General features: G+C 37.8%; 2 protein-coding genes across 3 annotated transcripts; both read left to right on the top strand.

The window, feature by feature from the left end:
• The first annotated feature begins 10,113 nt into the window (after window positions 1-10,113).
• Window positions 10,114-13,015, top strand: LOC141904286 (uncharacterized). Its single transcript, XM_074792865.1, has 4 exons — window positions 10,114-10,222; window positions 10,459-10,669; window positions 11,581-11,687; window positions 12,912-13,015. Exons 1-4 carry the CDS (start codon window positions 10,114-10,116, stop codon window positions 12,959-12,961), a joined length of 477 nt encoding a protein of 158 aa, XP_074648966.1. The 3' UTR covers window positions 12,962-13,015.
• An 898-nt stretch (window positions 13,016-13,913) lies between these two features.
• Window positions 13,914-23,505, top strand: LOC141904186 (zinc carboxypeptidase-like). 2 transcript variants are annotated; one of them, XM_074792739.1, is made up of 8 exons: window positions 13,915-13,972; window positions 14,474-14,515; window positions 16,318-16,999; window positions 17,984-18,085; window positions 18,713-18,885; window positions 19,494-19,589; window positions 19,675-19,773; window positions 20,319-23,505. In XM_074792739.1, exons 3-8 carry the CDS (start codon window positions 16,351-16,353, stop codon window positions 20,487-20,489), a joined length of 1,290 nt encoding a protein of 429 aa, XP_074648840.1. In that variant the 5' UTR covers window positions 13,915-13,972; window positions 14,474-14,515; window positions 16,318-16,350; the 3' UTR covers window positions 20,490-23,505. The 2 variants fall into 2 exon arrangements, with proteins under 2 accessions (XP_074648839.1, XP_074648840.1); XM_074792738.1 differs by lacking the exon at window positions 14,474-14,515 and having other exon boundaries at window positions 13,914-13,972.
• The last annotated feature ends 764 nt before the right edge of the window (window positions 23,506-24,269 follow it).

Genomic DNA, 24,269 nt, shown 5'->3' with positions numbered 1-24,269 from the left:
TCGGGTAAAAATCACCCTCTCATAATGCGATGTATTATGATTGTGTAGTTAAACGCTATTTGATGTATTGAAATTATGTATACTGTCATATACTGCTTGATATATGTCTCCTGTTTATTACGTGTGTGTGTGTGCGCGCGCGTGTGTGTGTGTGTGTGTGTGTGCGTGCGTGCGTGCGTGCGTGCGTGCGTGCGTACGTGCGTGCATGCGTGTGTGTATGTTCGCGTGTGCGTGCATTTTTTCGGTTTGGGGGCCCGGATTCGTATAAGTCACTTTTTGACTTCTCTGGGTCTCCTGCATTTTCATAATTGCGCTACCTTGCAAAAAAAAAATTCACACGAAACCCTGTAAATTTTTCTATTTTATAATGTAATTTTGAAATGCAAAATAAATTCAATTCAATTCAATAAGTTTCTGGTGTTAAAAACTAGAGAAAATGTTATATATTTGAATTAAACTATGAAAGTTTTATTTGTTAATCATGGCATACGAATGATAATATTCAATTAATTTGATTATATTCAATTAATTATATTCACCGTATTATTTCCATTGTTTGTTGAAGTCGATGATTCTGAAATATTAATTTCACTTCGACCGATCACATCAGTGAATTGAGTCCATCAATTAATCCGTCTTCTTTGTAATAGTGTATCACATTGTTTCACTGGTATAAACACCTCAAACTATGAACACAATTCAATACTCTTTATTTGTAAACAATTCTATACTGTTGTAATGATCATTTATTTATTCATCATTGGATTAACTTCTATCTGGTCCCGCAGCTGTGGTGCTTTGAGTTATCCATGGAACCAGAGTTATTTCAATGTTTTAAGGGTTGAGACACGTAAAACCAACCCCAGACGGCGCCCCGGTTCAAAGAATCTATTCAGGTTTGATTTCATTTTACAACAAAAACAATCGGTAAATAATTTTATAAATTTACTTCTGAAAACTTTCAATGTTCCGATGTATATGAAATTAATGCAGAATACAAAGTGTCGAAATATGTCGAGAAAAATGTCTAACTGTGACCATAAATCTCCCAGGTAGAATCTCTGTACCGGCGTTACTTTAAATATACCGTGATTTACAACCAAAGAATACTTAATGTTGAACGTAATTCCAACCATAAATTTACAAAACGCATGTGGTAAAACTAGTAAAATATACACAATAACTACAACGAGAAGAGTTTTACTGGTTGAAGATTGATGACGATCTGTTCTCCTCACTTTGAGTTGAGCTGCAGATCTCTTATTGCGTAATACAGCAGTTAACACTGATAATATTACAATCATTACAGAAGGAAACATATCTTGTAAAAAATTTTTTACAGCTTTGATCGTGTCTCGTAACCATTCATAATGATAACCTATTGACCCACTACACCAAGTACTCATATATGTTTCATTGTATCGAAGTCTCTTGGTGAATTTAACACCACTAGTGTACACGATTTTAGTATCCAAGTCCATAATATACGCCCAGAGGATGATAAAACCTATTGCAATTTTGCGCCGAGTGACGGTGAAATGTTTCAGTGAAAGAAAGGAAAACGAATAGAAACAAATCTCTCGATAGCAATCACTATAACCATGTAATTTGATACAGATATTGCCTGGTTATGAAATAGGTTTGAAAATATACATGAAGGAGAAACTCGATTCGGCAGATAGTAGAAATAGTAATAGAAATAGTAAAGTGATGGACATAGTTTACCGTGTTTAGCGAATGTCAGATAATATAGGCTTACGTCACATTTTCTATAGAATCCTAGACGACGCGTGACAAAGTCCTTCAAATGATAAGGGAAATACTTTAATTCAAACAACACGACAAGTTGATCTGAAACCACCAGTGTTATGAGATAGGGGAACGTGTAACGAACTGACTGATATCTGCGACACTTTATCAGTAAAATTATTGTCAGAAAGTTAAACACACTTCCCGGCGGATACATGAAAACATATTTGAATATTTTGCCATAGTTGGTAAGGAACAAAGCAAATCTATCGAAAGCTCTGATATAATCTGGTGTCTTCAGAGTAGTCCAGTATATTCTACGAGTTGTAGTGGTGATAGCGGTATAATTATCCATGAAGACAACAGAACTGTTTGACGCGACAGTCTGTGAAGTCAGTAGTGCTCCCTCACATTTTGTTACTGCGGAACGACGAATCAAAATGCTTCCTTCAAACTACTACTATGGAACACTCTATAATCCAAACATTTCACATGCTCTGTAGAAATTACTGCTTACAAGACTCGCTCTCAGAGTTTACTAAAAATAACCTAAAAATATAAAGGTTTCATATGAAAATTCACCTGTAGGCCTACCGGCTCAGATGGTCACGTGATAAGCATTTTTTAGGATGAATTTTGAATCATTGGGAAATATAGAACGATAACCACACTCAAACGTGGTGAACGGATAATAAGATACCCACTATCTACAGATTAAAAGAATTTTAAAATCAAGAATTCATTTATTCGAACAATCTAAAATATATAGAATACACGACGTTTCGATCTCACACTAGAGATCATCGTCAGGTGTGAGATGTAGACTAAAAACAGGGGTATATATACAGAGGAGAACAGGTTAATTGAGTAAATTGGTGAGCAATCTATATTGCCAATTCCAAGACAAATTCTTTGAACAAATTTTCGGTTTCGCTATGGGTAACCCATTATCCCCTATTTTGGCTAATCTTTTCCTTGAACATTTTGAATCCGAAATTCTTCCAAATTACGCTGGCTCTAAACCTAACTTTTGGATTAGATATGTTGATGACATCCTGTGCTTAGTTTCTGATGATTTTGATCTTACCTCTTTTTATCGACTTTCACAACTCCCAATATCCATCTTTGAAATTCACTTTTGAATGGGAACAAAATGACCAAATTCCGTTTTTAGATGTTCTTATATTCACAATAAATATTCTCATTTGATTTTCTCAGTCTACCGTAAACCTATCAACGCTGAGGCATACCTTCACTTCTTTTCGTTTACTGCTAAATCCATCAAAATTGGTCTCGCTCAAGGCCTCTTTCTCCGTGCACTACGGGTCTGCGATGAAACCTTCCTTTCGGCTGAATTTGACCATATATCCAACTCTCTTAATTAAAGATTGGCTTAAATAATAATAAAAACGCAACTATCACAATCTTCATGATGATAATGAGTTTATTTACATGTTCAAACGTTTCGATCGATTTCGACTCATCTCTTCGAATCCTTTTCAACTGTATTGTTTTTCTAATTGAATCTATAATATTTTAGATAGATTCAATTAGAAAAAAATACAATTGAATAAGTTAGTGTTGTTAAAGAGACCTATTGTTTTTCTAATGTTTTTCTAATATTTCTTATTGATGCTAAATTACTTTACATTTGACTAAATAATATTAGAAAAACTTTACCTTGAATAACTTAGTATCAGCTTGTATTATTTTAGTCAAATGTAAAGAAATTTTATATCATATTTGAATAAATAAAAAAATAAATTACTTCTGTGACTTCAATTTCAGAAATAAAGCATAATATGTATTTAAAACATTAATACGTATTTAATACATTAATACGTATTTAATACATTAATACGTATTTAATACATATTTAATACATTAATACCTCAACCCGCCTTTTTAATGAAATATTATTTTTACAATATTTCAACCAATTTAACAGTCTTATTCTCAATTTATGAAATAAAATAAAATTATTATTTGAAATATTATAGAATTTAGAATGTGTATGAATGGATGAGTGGATGAATTGGAAGACTCATCCATTCTTCCAATTCGTACCATTCGTACCATTCGTACACTCATCCATCAATATGTATAGGAAATTAATCTTTTTCATTATCAAACTTAATTTGAATTATAAAACTTTTCATCTAATTCATGAATATATGATTTCTCAAACTCTTTTCATTTTTATATCTTTTATTACATATTTCATAACACTTAATATTATTAATTCTATCTGATAGATAATTGATATTATCATAAGTTACATTGAATTCCCACATCTTTGAATGATTTTTCATTTGGAATGTCAGGGTTAAATCTTTTTTCTTGTAATCTGAAAAATAATACATAACATTCTCTGAAAGGGCAATAACGTAAGTGTAAAAATAATGTTTTATGTGAATTTTCATCATTAAAAAGTGATTGTATTTCATATGTAATTATCAAATGTTGATCTATTTCTTCAAATGTTGTGAATTTTGGGAATTATTGTGTTGAATAAGATTTTATCTTTATCATTCGATAACTCTATTATTAGATAATGATTTTTAAACATTAATTCAGTAATATTTTTCACTTGAAAACGAAAACGTGCAGTTTTAATCAAATCTTTAATAGGAATAAAATTTTTAGTTGTAAAATATTTTTCTTATTCATGTAAATCAATATCTTTGAATTGTAGTATCTGTTCTTTCATTTATTTAGTAATTTCTTTTTAATTAAAATTTATATTTTCAACTCGTTAATTACTCTTAACTTTTTATATTCTCATTTATTTTACATATTTTTTTATTCCAAATCTATATAATTGATTTTTCATATATATGATATTCATATAAATAATGTTCATTTATATGAAATTATTAGAGTAATAGGGTATATGTTGTTTCATATCAGAGGTTGAGAGGGCGAGTGGGCTCGACCTCTAGACCTCCGGTATGAAACAACATATACCCTATTACTCATATCTTGGTTTGCCATCTTTTATTGAAATTTGTGATGAGTTTGGAAAGGGAACTTTTAACATGCTAGATGGGTTTTTATAGTTCAAATGCATATTAATTGCTGAAAAGTATGTTTAAATATTTTACTGGTCATTATCAGGCTTACCTCTGCTGTTGAGGGTGCATGAAACTGAGCACTAACTTCATCTTTTCGTGTTGATTTCTAATGATCGACTGTTGGTAGATATGATCATAAAGTAATTCACACCATTTCACCTTTACATAGACAACAGTCCTAGGGAAGTCAGTGTTTTCAAAAAATGAGGTAATCGATCAAGGTTTGGCTGTTTCTAAAAATGCCTCTTCAGCTGAAAGGTGTTGATTCTGAGACATTCTTTTCACGACTGTTAATTTTATGTTTTCTCTATCAGGATTCGCAGAAATTGTTACATAGTTTTGCATCAACAGATTTATTTTTATTTCATCTTGCATTCTTACGGTTGCAGTTCCAGTCATTGCAATAAATTTTGCATTTCGAAAATATGCTCTTAACTTTGATTATTGATAGTATCTTGGTCGAAACTTTTCACCCCACTGTGTGATACAATACGCTTCATTGATGATCACATGGGTTACTTTAGTCGTGAAGCATTCTTTTTGAAGCACGCTGCAGATTGGTTTTGAGAGGATTATTTCGGGATGTCCAATTATATATCTGCAGTTTCCCTTTTCGAAGTTCTCGGATATTTCCCCTATAAGAAATAATGGAAGCTACAATGTAATATTTCTACTGAAGGACCACGAACAGTCTGTCCTGTATCCATATAGTCGCTCACTGTAGTAAAGTGAATTGCTTGTGCAGGGATTCGAACCCTGATCAGCAGAAATGCTACATTGCAACATTATCGTTGCAAAAAATTGCTTCATCTAGAGTTTGCAAGTGTTAGTAGACAAATGGAAGTGGCTTAATTGAAACGTTGAGTTGGGAAAACATCATTCCAAAATGAGGGATTACTTTCTACTCTCAACTCCCTTCATTGCAGATTGATGTATTTCCAAAAAGTTTGTCAGTGGGGTCTCAACTCAAAACTAAGAGGTAGGGGGCCCAGAGTGGTACTCACTGTCCATTTTTAACCACACAGCGCCGCTTAAGGCTTGCTTTTCCTCTAAGATGACATTTAATGGAGCTACAATGATAACTTTAGACGCTGAGCAAAGGACATCTTGTTGACTTGAGTTTGGATTTTTACATACAGTATCTATGTCAACGATATGCGGAAGCAGTTCATATATCAGACTTTTACCATACCCGGTCGGTAACAAAACGATCGCATCCGATTTGAGAGCTGCCTTGATGGCCTTTTGCTGAACTTTAAGACACTGGATTTCCACGTTTTTTTCGGTGTTCAATTGCGAATAGGTACATTTAATACGCATAACGTCACGTAGAGCGTCCAGAAGAGACGCCATTTTGTACCGGAAACGCATGTTATACGTCACTTGATATGGCATAGACATGCGTCGAAAATGTAAAATGGAGGATGGGATCAACCGGTCTCTAAAGCCGGGCGTAGGTCGACCTTGCGATGCGACGCGATCGTCGCGTTGCGTCACAAGTGGGGGCGTAAGTCGGTTGCGACACGATTGTCAGCGACTGTGTGCGACTAGTTGCTCCCAGTCGCAAGAGCGCGTAGATCGGTTGCGACGGTCGCGTCGCGTCGCAGAAAGTAGAACATGTGCGACTCATTGCGACTGGCGTTGCTGCCAGTCGCAACCCGTCGCTGGCAGTCGCAAGGTAGCGTAGGTCGGTTGGTCGTTGAGACGCGATCGTCGCTGGCGGTCGCAGTGAGTCGCGTCGCAGTGAGTCGCAAGCCGTCGCAAGGCCGACCTACGCCCGGCTTAACTGAAGGTAGAGACCGGCAACCAGTCTATCAACTGCCCGGCTTCCGTAGGTCGGAGTAGAGCTAGACTGGTCGCCTGTCCAATTTTGCGCCACCTGCATTCGCAGTCAGAATAGGGCAGGTTTAACCCGTCCGCCATTTTCCGTGGAATATACTGATCCAATCAGATTTCAGTATTTCATCACGTGCACAATGTAACATGGCCGCCTCCTGAGTGTCTCGATTTACGTTCCATGGACCTCTTAAAAGTCGAGTTTCACATCAATGGAAGAAAGAAACTCGACCAAAACTATCAGGTAACGCTTCTGTGAGAACCTGAACTGCGTGTGGCCTCGGAGATATCGACATACAAGGCAGTATGTCTCCGTTACAGCACCATCTAAATACCCTGCTCAAAGGAAAGGTCGTCAATCGACAACAATACCGACGAACTTGAGATGGAAAAACCAATTTCTACTGACTGAATTACTGAACTGAACCAGCCATTCAGCAGAAGCCACGACACCGGCAATTTGTTTGTTCGCTTAAGATGACTGATTGATTATGCTGAATGTGACACTAGATATTAGCAGTCAATTCAGTGTGGTGAAAATATTAGCCTATACGACAGGTACCTTCACTTACTTCACTTCAATGTCTTTTAAAACTTGTGAACAGTAAATGAATACTTATTTACAAATATTCTGTTGATTGTCTATTGTAGGTCATTGTGTGTGTTCTGATGTTGATTTTCTGAGATACAACTCAGGTTTTCTTAAGAATTAGAAGTTATACGTATTAAATTGAATGAGCTCAGCATGCACAGAATGAATTGTTGTTGTATCATGGTGAGTTCAAGTCAAGTAAAAAAAACGGACGAAACATGAATTGAAAAGTCGAGCCAGGTTTAATTGTTAGTATATGAATATCGGCTTAATTTCAGAAAGTAACCTCAATCACGAATCAAAGAGATTAACGAATCCAGCATTAATCATCATGAAATTAGATTCCAAATAACAAGTGGTGAAACTCCTAGATTCTGATACAGTGATGAGGTTTAAAGAGCTGGAATTTATTAATAACTACACGAGCGAGCGTGCAATTGGAATTGAGATTGGATTTAGGCCTACTTTCTGGTCAAGACTTGGTCTTTGTGATTCGAGTTAAGTTAGAGATATCAGTGTCATTCTGTTGTCACACAATTTGCTATGTCACATAATACGTATGTCACCGTCTTGTCAGGCAGTCTGTATATTGAATAAGATTTTGTACTAGAAAGTGGACAATAAATATAGAATTGCCAGTAAAAAAAGTTTGTCGTGATGGATTTTATACTCAATTTCTAGCAAAAATCATGTATGGTCCATAAGGAGAGGAAATTATTGCGAATATCCAGTTGATCTGATTTACTGGTCTATCCCAACTTGCTGTCTGTATCATCAGGAATATATGTAGAGATGCCACGTTGGATCCAAATATCTGATATCAAAAAACTGGCAAGGAGTTCAACTATTGTAAACTTTATTCCGACTTTATTCATTTTTACATCATCAGAAACACAACAATTGAGTGAATATATTTTACATATGGTGGACAAAGAAACCACGTCGCCCTTCAGCCAAGTTCCCTCAGAATGACTATTACAGCTGATTCCTTTTTCTTACCTACAAAATTAAAAAGTATCAATTCAGTAGTGGCTATTTGAATTCCGAGTAATATCAGCGGATTAATTCGATACTCACAGCAATTAATGCCTTTTCTTCGGTCTTTAAGTTTCCGTTTGTTTGCAGATTACATTTTTTTATGATTCATAGATAATCAGCTGATCCATTGCGGTTTTGATTACTCTTAGTTTCGCTTATTCGATGAGACGCCATTTTAACCCGGAAGTAACGCGATACTGACATGTTTGACATACATCGAAAATGTAAAATGGAGGATGGAATCAACCGGTCTCTAACTGAAGGTAGAGACCGGCAACCAGTCTATTACTAGTGGTAACTGAACTATTTACCGTGGATACAGATCTGTTGAATGTCCAATCAGACAGTTCTGAATTACAAACACCGGCTCTTTTGGCATTAGTATAGCCGCTCTTTTCCTGATACTCGAGCATGCCAGCCAAACCTGCTAATAACTAGACAATAGACCTAGTAATTGACAGATATTGTTAATTTGTCTGTTCAGTGTGTTGAGTGATGAGTAGTTAGATGTGGTGACTGATCACCAGTCAGATGTGGTGACTGGTGACCAATCAGGTGTGGAGACTGATGAATTCGTCGCTGGTTCACTAACCGCCGTATCGAAACTAAAAAAAAATAATTTTTTCTCAAATGACATTTGAAATTCGGTAAATGTTCCATACCTCAATTAATGTACTAGATATTTATGTCATTTAAACTTCATATTCGGCCAAAATCGAACGTATATATGACCTTAGTTATGGTGTTATTGGTTTTAGTCAAGCCCTAAAAATCATCGAAATTTAGAGGGCCAAAGTTATGCGTCCTTTCTGAATTTCACATAAAACACGTCACTTTATCATGTTAGATACGATAATATTGCCTATTTAATTCCCTTAAACCGGCAAAAAGATCATCCCCTAGCTCAGCCGTTAAAACAAGTAATCTTATATCCATCCATTGCAAAGTTTCGTGAATAACGGTACGCCCTGAAATTTAAAAATGACGTCACAAGCAACCTGACGATGACACATAACGTACGTACTCTGCCGGTTATTGACCCGTTATTACGACGCCCGGTTATTGACCCGTTTAAAAACTTTGAAGACAGGTCGCAGTCATAAAGTAAATACAAAAGATGAACGTCGTCATATCAATTAGTCATGATTATATTTGATTATTCAACTGTTTTCTTTTTCGTTTTCGATTTCCGCGTAATAGTAAAACCTACGAGCAATCATCCAAGTCGCTCGTAGGTAAAGCCGACAGGCGCCTGTTCGGGTTCATATAGAAATTTCTTTACTTGAAATATTTGGGGAACAAGTTTGTCTGTTTGTACTCTCTTATTGTTTGTATAATATAGGTCAAATATCCCCTTTTAGTAAACTGAATACTAGGTTTTTTAGAATAAAGTAATCAAGATAAGAATTTGACTAAAACCGACGACGTCGATGACTATGTTTTATTGGGTGATTATGCACGTTGCACCGGTATGAGTTGTAAGATAATTCGACCTTCACCTTCTATCGGTTATCGACCTCAGTCTGTCGTTTTGTCCCGTTTTTAGCTGACGAAAATAACGTCGACCTTTGTTTTTTTTTGTCATAAAACTCGCGCGGAGTAAAATATACACGTGACAATATTTGTACACTGATATATAAAAGGCGGTTTCACACGTGCCGTGATGTAATATATCACCATACCAGCTGTTTTAGCATCGATCGTCTGCCTTACAGGGGCGCCGTACTTGAATCACTAATACTACAGTGTTAAGTGCCTCCTTTTTCGATATCGCATCTCGCGGGAAGAGAAAACATTTATCCGTGTATAAAATCATATTCAGAAATGTCTAATTTCACTGCTGTTAAACTGTCAGGTTTTGAAGTTGATATCGTGTACTGTTTAATTGTATGGATGCTGATTGTGGATATATCTTCTGTTACTGGATACAACGGTAGGTTATTACATTCCGAGTGTGACACTGAATTGGGTGAGTGACTGAGGGTGTGGATGAGGGGATGCGGTATGTGGGTGAGGGATGCAGTGTGTGGGAGATGGGGGTTTTTCAAACGAGATATATTCACAAGATCTTGTTATGTGGGTAGTTTAAAGTATGTATGTACTAGCGGGTTTCTAAGTGAATAGATTCGAACCCGGGACATCCATCAATTTGTTTCATTACATTTACAGGCTCTGTTTGCACGGCGTTCTGTAGTAAAATGGACAGTGACTATGGGGGACATTGGTTCGATGTTGAATATTGTACAGGTGGAAAATTCTGTTGCGGAGGGAAAGGAATAACAAGCTACATCAAATACTGCTGCACAAGAGAGGGGTATAGAATACCTGAGAATGAGAACGGACCAACAACAACTACGAAAAGTTCATGTGAAAACGCTGGGTAATTAACAGGTTCAAAAGACAGTCAAGGGGCCCGCAGTTTATCCGGGGCCAGATGCCCGAAGGTTTTTTGAAGATAACTCTTGGATAAATGACTTCAGTGAAAATGTATTTTTACGATGATATTTGTAACTTTAAGATGCACTTCACGAATCATTGATCCTACCTGCAGTAAAGTCATTAAAGGACAAGTCAGCATTTAGAATATATCATTATAATTTTAGCACCTTTTAATCTTTCTTTCCACCGTACTGCTTGTTCTGAACCATGCAGGACGTAAGGCGCTTCCATACTCTGCCAAACTCTGGTTTTACTTTCAAAATTCGGGCCTATTTATATCAATTTATCATCCGCGTTGAGGATGATATACAAATTTCGACCTTATCTGGTAATTTCAACTAAATCGAATAATTAATAACTGAATATTCTCAGTTCTGTGTTGGCAAGGAGTAAACATAAACCAACTTATCCGCAACCGGGTTTGTTTCAGTTAGGATCTGAGCGAGTGATAACAAACTTGAAATGAGAATAGAAGTTAAGGTAACAAAGACCAAAAAAACTATAGTTAATAAAACAATAGTAACAAACAAAAAAAATTATAGTAAATCAAAGAATAAGCCTCACTACGCCTGGGGCCGGTTCCATAGTCACGACTAGAAGACCAAAAGTGGTCTTAAATCTTAAGACTGGTCTTAAGTTGTTAGATTGGCTATAGAACTAAGTTGGTCTTAGACTGGTCTTTAGTGTAAGCCCTGACTATGGAACCGGCCCCTGAAGATGGCTATTATTTGTTTAGCCGAAACACTACTGAAATATATATGATTTAACTCTAAATTTGAACCTAAACTTTAAATCTTTTGCTGAATTATTGTGTTTTCTTTCGTGTTGAAGCTGATTGATATTTATTTATAGGTTAGTTAAAATCATTGTACCAGTGGTTGTGGTCGCTCTACTGATGGTCTGTCTCATCGGCGGTTTTATATTTTGGTATACAAAGCGACACCAAGCGATGAATCAAGGTACTAGATTATCCCAAAAACATATGAAAAATGTCCGCCCAATTTCTGTTCAAAAGTTTGTTTGTTGTTATATTTCTGCGAATGGACCAGCCTCGTCAACAGTAGTGTACGGGGGAGCTCCAGCGCATAATGCTTACAGTGGCCCTCAGAACAACGCCCCCTATCCACCAGCGAGTGCATCATCTCCACCGATGAACTATTATAATGGCCCTCCACCATCTTACGATTCTGCAGCTAAATATTGAACTGTTGACGACTTGCATGTATATAACCCTAACTTATATTGATTGATTTTGTATATGAAAGTGATACTATTTAAATTAATAAAATCCATGTATGAAATTAATGTATCATGTAAATGTATCATCTTCTGACGTCAATGAATATCTATACTGCATGGTTCTATAATGTCTATCTTAATATTTTGAATTTTTTGTTGAAATTATTTTAATAAAATTCTATTATAAAGAAATACGAATTTTTATATAAATAACGGCATTGAAAATAACCTTAAAGCCTGAGTCAAATTTTGGACCTCGAACATGCCAGTTTCACGCTCAAACCACCAGTCCACTCGGCGCTTGGCAACTGATGACGTTTGTAAGTTTGTCTGGTCGACGTAAGTGATGGCCATTTCTCTGTGAACAATTAAATACGCGTTTATTCTTTTTTTCTATGACATCATTGCATATCATTAATTTCACAAACGTCCTAGAATTTTACTCTTTATATACTGGGAATATTTTTTAGCAAATACGATCATTTTTGTAACTTCAAAATTTTTTATCTTACTGAAATCACTTTGTAAGATATAGATACTAGTATTTATGTATGCCAAGTGTCAAGTTGTCACTGGTTCTCTGAAGACTGTTGACGTCGCTTATTTTCAATCCCTCGTGGCTTGGGAGAAGCAGTAATACCCTCCTTACGCCCCGAAACATTGAAAAAAACACCGGGACGGAGTGTGGTTCCACGAAAAAGCCGGTGATCAATGTAATGCGAAAGCCGAGATTTAAGTAACCCTAACCAGGTGACGCCATAACTCTAAACTTATAGCATGATTCGAGCTCCAGACCTACAGCACGCAAGAGGAGCATCCACTAGACCAAAGCCTAGCTGTGTCTTTCTCTTCAGTGATAATACATATGTTTCTGGTCAGTGTGGTGACTATTTATCGTGTTCTCCACGGATAATCCACAGTTCCTGTTTTAAACGTATTTTCAGGTGTCTCAGAGTCATCCGGTAGAATAGCCACACTCAACTGTATAGAATAGACCGCTGGACTATCTTACGGACAACTCTGGCCATACTGGATGGAGTCAAGCAGCGAAATATGCCTTTCGACGCGATTTTGTTAATACTGAATTTCAATAATGAATAAATAAATAAACTAACGAATGTATCGATGAATAGTGTTATTCGTTTTAATTTTCATCAGGCCTATGAAATATATGTCGGACATAGAAAGTAGTTTATTGAATATACATTTTGTGGTTGAATCATTAACAAAGAGGTCATTTAAAACACTGCCAACCTCATCAGCTATATGCACTCACATGGACACATTTTTAACATTCTCATATTATTTACCGCGGTAGACTTAACTATTAACAACATAAACCTGCTACACGGTTCCGAGTTAACATTTGACACCGAGTTTAAACTCATTGCAAATGAGGTAATTTCAACTAAGAGTTCACTCTAACTCACTCAACTGTGGAACTGGAGCCTGAGTTCAGAGTTAACTCAACTCATAACTGTGGAACTGGATCCTGAGTTCAGAGTTAACTCCAACTCACAGTGGAACTGGATCCAGAGTTGTGAGTTAACTCTAACTCGCAAGTGGAACTGGATCCAGAAGACCACGTTTAATCCAGATCAGGTCCAGTATCAATATGTTAAGAAGTTTAAATCTCATAGTCATCATTCAGAACGATAAACAATAATTACCACGATAAACTTCACCCTGTCTTTCATATGAGTACTTTATTTCAATTGTCTAAACAATATTCAAACCGCCCGCTCTGCTCTCATCAGGAGTTGGATGAGTCCAATGACACCAAATTCAAGTCGCTCCAATCACGAGAGTGATATAAATCCGTGATTGAATCCGGAAACCATATTACACAGTTTTGAACTGTACAAATTTACAAGTGTACATGTTCCGTAAAGTGCTGCCACCTAATTGTAGAATCAGGTGGTTGTGACTTAATTTTGACACCGCCCAAGGACGTCGACCAAGATGTGGAAAAAATTGATTTTCCTACTTTGACTTTGATAGAAAGGTATATAAAAACTATAAAAGGTCAAACATAATTGGGTAAAAGTGCAGATCCGCACCCCTCCGTGTAAACGGTTCAATCAATTACATTAAATATCATTGTTTCAGATTCAAAATTTCATCAGCAATTCGCAATCATCTGATTCGGTACATTCTCACATTCATTGGTCATTGCCATTGGTTAATTTTTAGATATCTTCACTAGAAAGATTTTAGCCTGGATTCTGTCATTCAGCAGATTGTGTCAATCACGAGAGGTTCGGATCTGCACTTTTACCCATAATTGAATTGAAAAAGAGAGTAACTTTAAAGCTCATGGTCCAGTTCCACAGTTGTGAGTTAAGATTTAACTCTGAGTTAACTCATTGAAATTGAACTAACGTTAACTCAGGGTTAACTCTAACTGTCTAACTCAGAACTGTGGAACTGGTCCATATATCTAATGAGACGCGTTAGATAACCTTTTTACTGATCTTCAAATAATAAGGAAGAATTCATTCCACAGATCAGTCTATAAAAGATACAAAAGACCAAGCTGTGGTGTAAGGTAGGTGATATTTTGTCAATGCGGCATTATTCCTGTCAATGCTATTTTGCCAGGTGGGCGATTTAGAAAATTCATGGAAAGTGTGAAGAATATTGTTCGAGAAAATAGCAGATTCGAACGCGGACCAACAGATTGCTAGCCTAAATACACACAGACCAGCGCACAGATACCCCAGAGTTCCTTAACAAGCATAACACTGGGCTGGGTTAATTGGGTCAATTCATGTCCCAAAGCAGGGTTCAGCGTGACCATGTTTCTGGGAAATGGAAGAAGCATGGGGAACTAATTTCTCTGGGGAAAATACAGGGGCCGGTTTCTCGGGGGAAAATACAGATTTATTAGATTTTTATGGAATACAGAGAAATCATCAACTTGACAAGCTTTTGGTTTCATATGGTATGAAATTCTCAGGGGCGGATCCAGGTTCTAATTTAGGCTGCCTCACCAAAGAAAAAGGGGCATTTTTTCCCGAAAAAGGCATCTTATGAGAATCATCTTCATTTCACTAAAGGCATTTTCAAGCATTTTTTGGATTCTTTTGTGGTAATAAACCAGACTACAACATGTGAATGTTCAGCCAAAAAATGTGATGGAATGTCGAGTGAAACACAGTCAACTCCCGATATACCGCCCACATCGGTGCAGAACAATTTTGGCGGTATGGAGAGTATGGCTGTATATCAGGGGTTCGCTGTAGTTGAAACACAACGTGTGCATAACAATTTTCAATGGTATACAGACATTTTATTGAAAGTGGAATATGAACAAATGAGTCCGAGTGGCGTCAAGCCGAGAGTCGGGGGAGCTCGAGGGGGATTTTCAAAATTTTCGTTGAAAATGGTACCATTTTAGAGCATTAAGAGGTGAACTGCAGTTCTTGTTGGTACCAGTACTGGCCATCATCATTATATCTTTGTTCAATTCAACCAATAACGTTCTTGTGTTCATAAGCTATGGCCAAATAATACCGGGGCTTGGTGGTCCAACCCAAGAAAATTTTAAGAATTTGTAAGGCCCAGGAAGTAATCTAAGGTTATCTGAATGTAATTTCAAAATTGACATCCTTTTTATGGAAAAGGTGCGCCGGAGGTACTAAAAAGTGCCATATTTTGAAAAATTTTGCATATGAAAGTGCCCTCTTTGTGGAAAGGGTGTCTTCTAGCGTAACAAGTGTCCTTTCTGTAAAGGAGGTGCCCCTTGCATTTATATGAAGGTACCCCTTGCGTCTATATTAAGGTGCCCTTTTTGTGGAACGTGTGCCTAATTTCAAGAAGTGCTCTTTTTGTCTCAGTTTAAGTAATAAAAAGTACCACAGAAAAAGGGCACTATATCAGCCAAAAGGGGGTTACTAGTAACCCAGTAACCCCCCTGAGATGGGCCTAGTCGCTGTGTCCATCAATTTTTGTAGTAACATGTCTTTGATATCACATGTAAAATCTACGTCCGTGGATATTGGGGGTTGACCGTATTTTTGAAGAAATTTTGCCTCATTGAAGATTTCGGCCGATTTTGAATTTTTTTGCCATTCTTCAAAAAGGGCATTTCAGATTTTCAGGGTGCCTCACGTGAGGCATATGAGGTACTCTAAATCCGCCACTGGATTCCTGTTAGGACATCATCGGGTTTAGGTTCAGTTATTTTCAATGGCACTTCTTTCTTTAAAGGAAAATGCGCACTACTAGATTATAACCTTGTTGGAAAGTTCTGCAAAAAACATGGGATAAGGAAGTCTTGTGATTGTGATCTCCCTGAACAGTCTAGTTCTGCCAATTTCCTTACTTTTTTCTTTTTCTTCTTTTCAGTATGGCATCGAATGAAGAAAGGTGATTAGGAGAATGATGAATCAGTTCTACCTGTTGAGTCTAGTCATCGTAAAGCTTCACCGAATTCTTAACGTCGTTGTTATATGTTGGTCGTTCGTCATACTGTGTTCGACGCAAGCAGGCGATGTGAAACCGCGCAGGGAAAAATATCTGCCCGATTATCGAACGTATCATAATTTAACGAGCATCCGAGAACACATCGAAATGTACGTCGAACGCGCGCCGCAATTCATGCGCGTCGATTATGAGTTTGTGTCCAGACAGAAATACCCGCAGTTTCTCATTCACATTTATAACTCTAGCGCTGTAGATGGCGCCACGACGCCGCCACGGATTCTGTTCTCATATGGGGAACACGCGCGTGAGTTTTTCCCCGTCGAGAGTATGCTCGACTTCCTGCGGCGGATCAGTCACGGATTATCGACGAAAAATTCCGTCCACCGTCGATTCGCGCGAAACGTCGTGAACAAAGTGGATTTGTTTATCGTCGGCATCGTGAATCCGGACGGACGGAGACACATCGAGAATACCGGTAATTATTGTTGGAGGGGCACGTCGTCGGGCGTCGATATTAATCGTAATTTCGATTGGAATTTCGCCGGTGAAGGAAGTTCGAACGATAAGACCGATGAAGAGTACAGGGGACCACATGCATTCTCAGGTACGGAGCATCTCAGAGCCCTCTGAGAGATGGATCAAAACTTGACGAGAAGATATTGCTCAAAATTGGTTATACCGGTAGTTACCGTAACCTATTGAAAAGATTGGTAGAGTAGCCGTGTTAACCAGGTTTAGAATAAACAGAGGCGGATCTAGAGTCAATTTAGGGGGGGCACCTAATAAATGTAGCTATGATGATACTGTATTGACACTGAGGGGCGTAGGCGCGAGACCTTCCTACGCTTCGCGCCGCAGACGCGAAGCCCCTGTTTTGGGGCCATTTCCTGCATTCTGGGGCAAGAATTCATGACAAATACAACACAGCGCAGCGTTAATATTAAGCGAGTGGCGGGAGGTCGGTCGAAAAAAACGATCTTCACTTAAAGGAGGGACCGAGGCCCCCTCCCTAGATCCGCGCCTGATAAATATCGAGACGAGTAGTACTATATAGGTTAGGCCTACTCATTCACCTGATGAAGCTTCTATTACATTTATGGTAGCGAAAGCTCGTGCGTCAAATGAATAGTTAACCTATATACATGTAGTACTACTCGCTTCGTTATTTATTCATAACCTATGGACTGCGGATGTAATGCTAGATAAAACTGTTCTTTGAATTTGTACAATTCAATATTTTCAAGCAAGTGGTCCTGATATTTTTGCAGCGTTGCCACACAATGTATTGCCCCAGATTTCCCTTTAGAGCCAAACAATCGGGACTGCTGTCAAGGTTGATGAACATGGGAGGTGGATCATTTCACTTGGCAATTAACTCAATTCATCTAATCAGGTTAACGTTTTGAGGTTTTGGTAGAAAACCGAGAGTGGCTGGTAATGTTTCTGTGTTTCCCTGCGTTGTGTGCTGCATTTAGCTTGATGAATTATTTTACAGTGTCACTTTTTGAATTGGGTATTGGCTTAGTTTTCACCAACATTTAACCAATCATCCATGTATGTATTTAACTTGTTTGCTTCCGTTTTGTAGAGCCTGAATGTTTTGTACTGCGAGATCTAACCGTACGATACAAGTTTGATGCATTTTTCTCCTTCCATTCCGGTATTAAACAAATATATCTTCCATTTGCTGGTGAGTGTAATTGTAAGTCTATCAACAGCCTTCATAGTTGTCAGAGCGATGTTATTAAAATTGAGATAGATCAGATATTCGGTTGTCAGTTTAAGTTGGCGAAAAACCTTTTTTGGACTCTCGGCAAAAATGGTGGCTTCTTTGAATTTTCATCTTTTTAGTAGGTGTTAGTCTATAAATATGCCTGTTATAATGTCACCACAGTAGTAAGAGAGGCATTCAATCGAGAATTACATGATTGTAGTAGATGCATCTGTAAATCTGCTGTATGTGCCCACCCTCTCAAACTATCGACAGACAATGGCTACTATTCGTTTTTACCTTTAAATAAGGAAGATTTTTGCCTCGTATTTATTTATTCGGTTAATTGATTTGATTCGATATAGGCCTGCCTACTGTGAATCCCTTACAATTTTTGATAATCTTATAAAAACTGATTGTCGAAACTTCACCAAACAAAAACCACTACAACGAGGAATGTCTTCGAAGTCTGTGAAGGCTAGGGTTGGGTTTCCAGGCAGTAGATGATTGGTACCTGTTTATTCTATTTATATGACTTCTATTTACTTCTTTTATATGACTTCTATTTTACTTCTGTATTACTTGTATTTCTGTAATACTCAAAAGACACAGTATCGAGGAAAACTCATCGCGTGCGAGAAAATGATATTCTGCTGAAAGATCTCGCGCAGAAGATATCGAAATCGACGATACATGAGTTGAAATACGGCCAGGCGTACGACTTGAATGATTACACAGCTGATGGTACAGTGTTTGATTTCATGGCCGGTGTTCGACATGTAAGTAAAACCGAACTGCGCATATTCTTTCGCTTGGGCAAAACTTCAATCTTTGATATGTTTTTAGGCTAGACATAGGCTCAGCCTATAGTTATACAAGTGGAGCGAATCTAAATGTTATGGGTTTGAGATCGAAGGCTTTTTTGCTGTGTGAACTGAGCATATATTTATATGTACAAATCATGCACTAAAGCGTCATGCATTCTCCAATTCCTAGGAATTGGAGAATTTAAATTCATAAATTCAACTTCCTGGGAAGCCGAATTTTGAAGAAGAACCTTGCTTAAATTTTTTTCTTGAAAATCTGAAATCTATTTGAAATTGAGGTTATTGGCCATCAAATATGGTTGCCAGGACAGCCATCTCGAATTTCATTTTAGCGCAGTACAGCCTATAATAGCCTGTAATGTACAGTGTTCGAACCCACAACCTGGCTTTCCATAGTCGAATGCTCTAACCACTCTGCCACACCGCTCCTACTCCTTTCTTCAATTTCATGCCCCTTTACGATTAGCTTACCCTGGGAAGACATACATGCTACTTCATATTGCCCAAGAACAACCTCCTGAAAAATAAATCATACATGAACGTTTCTTTCTGTACTTCAGATTCCATTTTCATACGCGATAGAAATGTGGGGAATAGGAGACAAACCAAATATTCAGTGTTTCGATCTGTTTAATCCACCCAGTTTTGATTTAAGAGTAAGTTTACTATTGATTTCTGTTGTTAGATATGTTTAGTTTGTTATCGTTACTTGGTTTTCCAAATTATTTTGTTTCATTCCAGAAATCATTGAAAGAAATGCAACCGATTTACGACACTATATTTGAATATCTTATTAAGTGGAAACGAAATCATTTATTTGAAAACGTACGAGGTGTTCAGGTGAGGATGCGATTCGGAGTGCAGAACTTTTTCAAATATATACGATAATTTCTCTATCCAAACACCAAGAACTGATTTCATGGATTGCCTTGATAATTAGTTTATACATGTATCTACCCTAGCGGTAGTGGAACCAAGGGGAGGGTGCTTTTTAGGGTGCCCTATAAAGTCCTGTGATCTTTCCTGTGAAATTTTACTTGAAAAAGAAAAAATATTAAGTTGGTACCTAAACAGTTCATTTCCAGCTTTTCTCCTGTGTTTCCTAAAAGTGAGTTGATGAGTTAATTCTTCGTGGTGCCCTTTTAACTCTCTGTTGTGCCCTATTTTGGGAGTTCATCCCTCCCTGAATCAGACCCTAGATCCGCCCCTGCCTAGACGCATCTTCAGCCCAAAGATGGGCCCGATCTGTTTCAAGATGGCTGACTATTGGCCATCTTAGTTGCCAGCTCTCTTGCTTCTGAAAAGAGAAAGGAGCTAACTAGGCTGGGCGTAGTGCCCCTTGTGGCTCTCATTATTACTGAGGTATGTTACTTTTATTTTTTCAGGGTTCCTCACATTCGCTGACATACACCGGTGTATTTCTACTGACCAGTCTACTGATGTTAATTTATATACTCAGGAATGTATTACGTCATCAAAACTGTTTGCGATTCTATCCACAGAGACGTATCATTAGTTTACGATCTCTTAGTTCTACATTTGCGCTTAGTAAATGAATAGCTAGGGGGGGGGGCATCAATTTATTTGGTACCGAACATGATGTACATACGGACGATTTCTAGAATATGTCAAATCGTTCTTTTTCATATGACTTGAATGAAATGTAGAGAAGTCCAAATGGAGGGCAAAATCTGAAACAGCATATTGTTATAACATAATTAAAATCATTTTTAGCCCACTTGGGACTTGGGTGCCAATAGGCTATTGCGTTCACTTTTTGTCCATAGACGAAATCCAGTTATTTGGAAAGTTTTAAAGACTTTAATAGATTGTCTTGCTATTTGTTTTATACGTGTATCTATCTACCCTAGACACATTTTCAGCCCAAAGACTGGCCCAACGAGAATCAAGATGGTTGACTAGTAGCGGCCATTGTTGTTTGCCAAAATGGGCACTTTTTACGCGTTTTTGCTCATTCGTAAATAGAAAAGGGTTTTTTGAGGAAAATATCAACAGGTTTTAACTTAAAGTCATGATATTTGATAATTGTTACTGATGTCATCAGATTCGTCTCCCCACGTGGTTAAGTTTCACGATCGAATATTTTCACATACCATATATATCGTTGATATAAGCCCATCCGATTAAATAAGCTAACCACCAACGAATAGGTAACTAATAATTAAGTCAGGTATAGCCCCAGCGGGCCGTTCACAATCATTTGCAAAAATGTAGCTCATGACATGTATTGATTATATTGTGAATCTCATTTCTGTATATGTTCACCAGCTCAGAACTCTTCACCTAAGACATTTTAATAAAAATGTAAGTGATATTTTATCACATCTATATCCTTGCAGACCTTCACACTCTATTATAAATAATGAATGTCTTAGGTGTGGTTCCGGTGTGTGTGTGCGTGCGTGTGCGTGTGCGTGTGCGTGCGTGCTTGTGTGTGTACGTTCGCGCGTGCGTGCGTGTTCGGTATGCTCGGTGAAAGGCAAGGAGAATGCCTTATACTGGTACTGATTAAAGTTTCTGCAACTACGCAGAGGCGGATCCAAGGAGAGGGTACAGGGCCCCGCCCAGGTGTTGTTGCCCTCCGGAATTTCACATGCAAATGAAAAATATCAAACAGATACATGCACCTATAGAAAGTTTGAATTCGTAAGCTTGTACTCTGTATTTCCAAATATCAGTTAATCTTTTCCGATAAACTTACGGAATACCCTTTTAATGATATGTGATATGCACCCCTCCCTAAATACATGATCATATTTGACGATGATCACTTGCGGTGTTGTGCCCTATTTTGGGAGTTCATCCCTCCCTGAATCAGACCCTAGATCCGCCCCTGCCTAGACGCATCTTCAGCCCAAAGATGGGCCCGATCTGTTTCAAGATGGCTGACTATTGGCCATCTTAGTTGCCAGCTCTCTTGCTTCTGAAAAGAGAAAGGAGCTAACTAGGCTGGGCGTAGTGCCCCTTGTGGCTCTCATTATTACTGAGGTATGTTACTTTTATTTTTTCAGGGTTCCTCACATTCGCTGACATACACCGGTGTATTTCTACTGACCAGTCTACTGATGTTAATTTATATACTCAGGAATGTATTACGTCATCAAAACTGTTTGCGATTCTATCCACAGAGACGTATCATTAGTTTACGATCTCTTAGTTCTACATTTGCGCTTAGTAAATGAATAGCTAGGGGGGGGGGCATCAATTTATTTGGTACCGAACATGATGTACATACGGACGATTTCTAGAATATGTCAAATCGTTCTTTTTCATATGACTTGAATGAAATGTAGAGAAGTCCAAATGGAGGGCAAAATCTGAAACAGCATATTGTTATAACATAATTAAAATCATTTTTAGCCCACTTGGGACTTGGGTGCCAATAGGCTATTGCGTTCACTTTTTGTCCATAGACGAAATCCAGTTATTTGGAAAGTTTTAAAGACTTTAATAGATTGTCTTGCTATTTGTTTTATACGTGTATCTATCTACCCTAGACACATTTTCAGCCCAAAGACTGGCCCAACGAGAATCAAGATGGTTGACTAGTAGCGGCCATTGTTGTTTGCCAAAATGGGCACTTTTTACGCGTTTTTGCTCATTCGTAAATAGAAAAGGGTTTTTTGAGGAAAATATCAACAGGTTTTAACTTAAAGTCATGATATTTGATAATTGTTACTGATGTCATCAGATTCGTCTCCCCACGTGGTTAAGTTTCACGATCGAATATTTTCACATACCATATATATCGTTGATATAAGCCCATCCGATTAAATAAGCTAACCACCAACGAATAGGTAACTAATAATTAAGTCAGGTATAGCCCCAGCGGGCCGTTCACAATCATTTGCAAAAATGTAGCTCATGACATGTATTGATTATATTGTGAATCTCATTTCTGTATATGTTCACCAGCTCAGAACTCTTCACCTAAGACATTTTAATAAAAATGTAAGTGATATTTTATCACATCTATATCCTTGCAGACCTTCACACTCTATTATAAATAATGAATGTCTTAGGTGTGGTTCCGGTGTGTGTGTGCGTGCGTGTGCGTGTGCGTGTGCGTGCGTGCTTGTGTGTGTACGTTCGCGCGTGCGTGCGTGTTCGGTATGCTCGGTGAAAGGCAAGGAGAATGCCTTATACTGGTACTGATTAAAGTTTCTGCAACTACGCAGAGGCGGATCCAAGGAGAGGGTACAGGGCCCCGCCCAGGTGTTGTTGCCCTCCGGAATTTCACATGCAAATGAAAAATATCAAACAGATACATGCACCTATAGAAAGTTTGAATTCGTAAGCTTGTACTCTGTATTTCCAAATATCAGTTAATCTTTTCCGATAAACTTACGGAATACCCTTTTAATGATATGTGATATGCACCCCTCCCTAAATACATGATCATATTTGACGATGATCACTTGCGGTGTGATCAAATGTACTCTGCTGCCGTATATTTACATGTTTCATCGCATCAACATTTTAGTCTTATGTATAAACTATTATTGTCAATCGCCACTAGTATATACGTACATGTATACACCTTTCTTTCTTTACGAGAATAAAATATACATCAATTCTTCTTAATTACCAAATACGTTTTTTGTCGCTTTTTAGCCCACTTGGGACTTTAGTCCCAGCGGGCTATTGCGTTCACTTTTCGTCCGTCGTCCGTCCGTTCTTCCGTCCGTAGACGGAATCCAGTTATTTTGGGAAGTTTTGATGACGCTTCAATGTAATGTCTTGATATTTGGGTTACACATGTATCTACCCTAGACACATCTTCAGCCCAAAAACTGGCCCTGTCAGAATCAAGATGGCCGACTGGCAGCCATTGTTGTTCGCCAAAATCAGCACTTTTTACACATTTTTGAAGTTTTTGAGGGAAATTTTGAAGACGCTTTGATTAATTACCTTGATCTTTAATATATATTTTAATCCCCAAAGGGCCCATCAGCATAAGAAAAAATTGGGTCGATCGGACTCAAGATGGTCGTCCTATGACCTTTTTAGTGCCCAAAAATGTCAATTTTGGCCGGAATTCTGGGTCCTGTAGCTTCCTACTAGTTTGCCATTTCTCATTGCAATTTGTGGTGGGTATTCATTGGAAAGGGATGTTTTATACCTGAGACAGGTATATTTGATCAGCCAATTATGACGCAATTGGCGGTCATCTTGGTGTCATCAGTACTCATTGGTAGGTGGGAAAAAGTTTTTCCACATTATATTGATACCTAAGCATATTGTGTTACTACAATCAATAAGGAAAGTTGTAGCCCATAACGTGTGAGTTTCAAGGTCATTGGTTTTTGTATATG

The sequence above is a fragment of the Tubulanus polymorphus genome, chromosome 4 (genome assembly GCF_964204645.1).
Source record: "Tubulanus polymorphus chromosome 4, tnTubPoly1.2, whole genome shotgun sequence".
NCBI lineage: Eukaryota > Metazoa > Nemertea > Palaeonemertea > Tubulaniformes > Tubulanidae > Tubulanus > Tubulanus polymorphus.
The sequence above is the reverse complement of the archived record's forward strand: the minus strand, read 5'-3'. Positions and strand labels throughout refer to the sequence as shown.

What these genes read in the sequence shown, in the direction of transcription:
- LOC141904286 (XM_074792865.1), top strand. Translation starts at nt 10,114, where the DNA reads ATGTCTAATTTCACTGCTGTTAAACTGTCAGGTTTTGAAGTTGATATC. An exon ending in TTCTGTTACTGGATACAACG is followed by an intron (nt 10,223 to 10,458) that starts GTAGGTTATTAC and finishes TTACATTTACAG; the next exon opens with GCTCTGTTTGCACGGCGTTC. An exon ending in ACACCAAGCGATGAATCAAG is followed by an intron (nt 11,688 to 12,911) that starts GTACTAGATTAT and finishes ACGTATTTTCAG; the next exon opens with GTGTCTCAGAGTCATCCGGT.
- LOC141904186 (XM_074792738.1), top strand. Translation starts at nt 16,351, where the DNA reads ATGATGAATCAGTTCTACCTGTTGAGTCTAGTCATCGTAAAGCTTCAC. An exon ending in GGGACCACATGCATTCTCAG is followed by an intron (nt 17,000 to 17,983) that starts GTACGGAGCATC and finishes TCCGTTTTGTAG; the next exon opens with AGCCTGAATGTTTTGTACTG. An exon ending in CACCCAGTTTTGATTTAAGA is followed by an intron (nt 19,590 to 19,674) that starts GTAAGTTTACTA and finishes GTTTCATTCCAG; the next exon opens with AAATCATTGAAAGAAATGCA.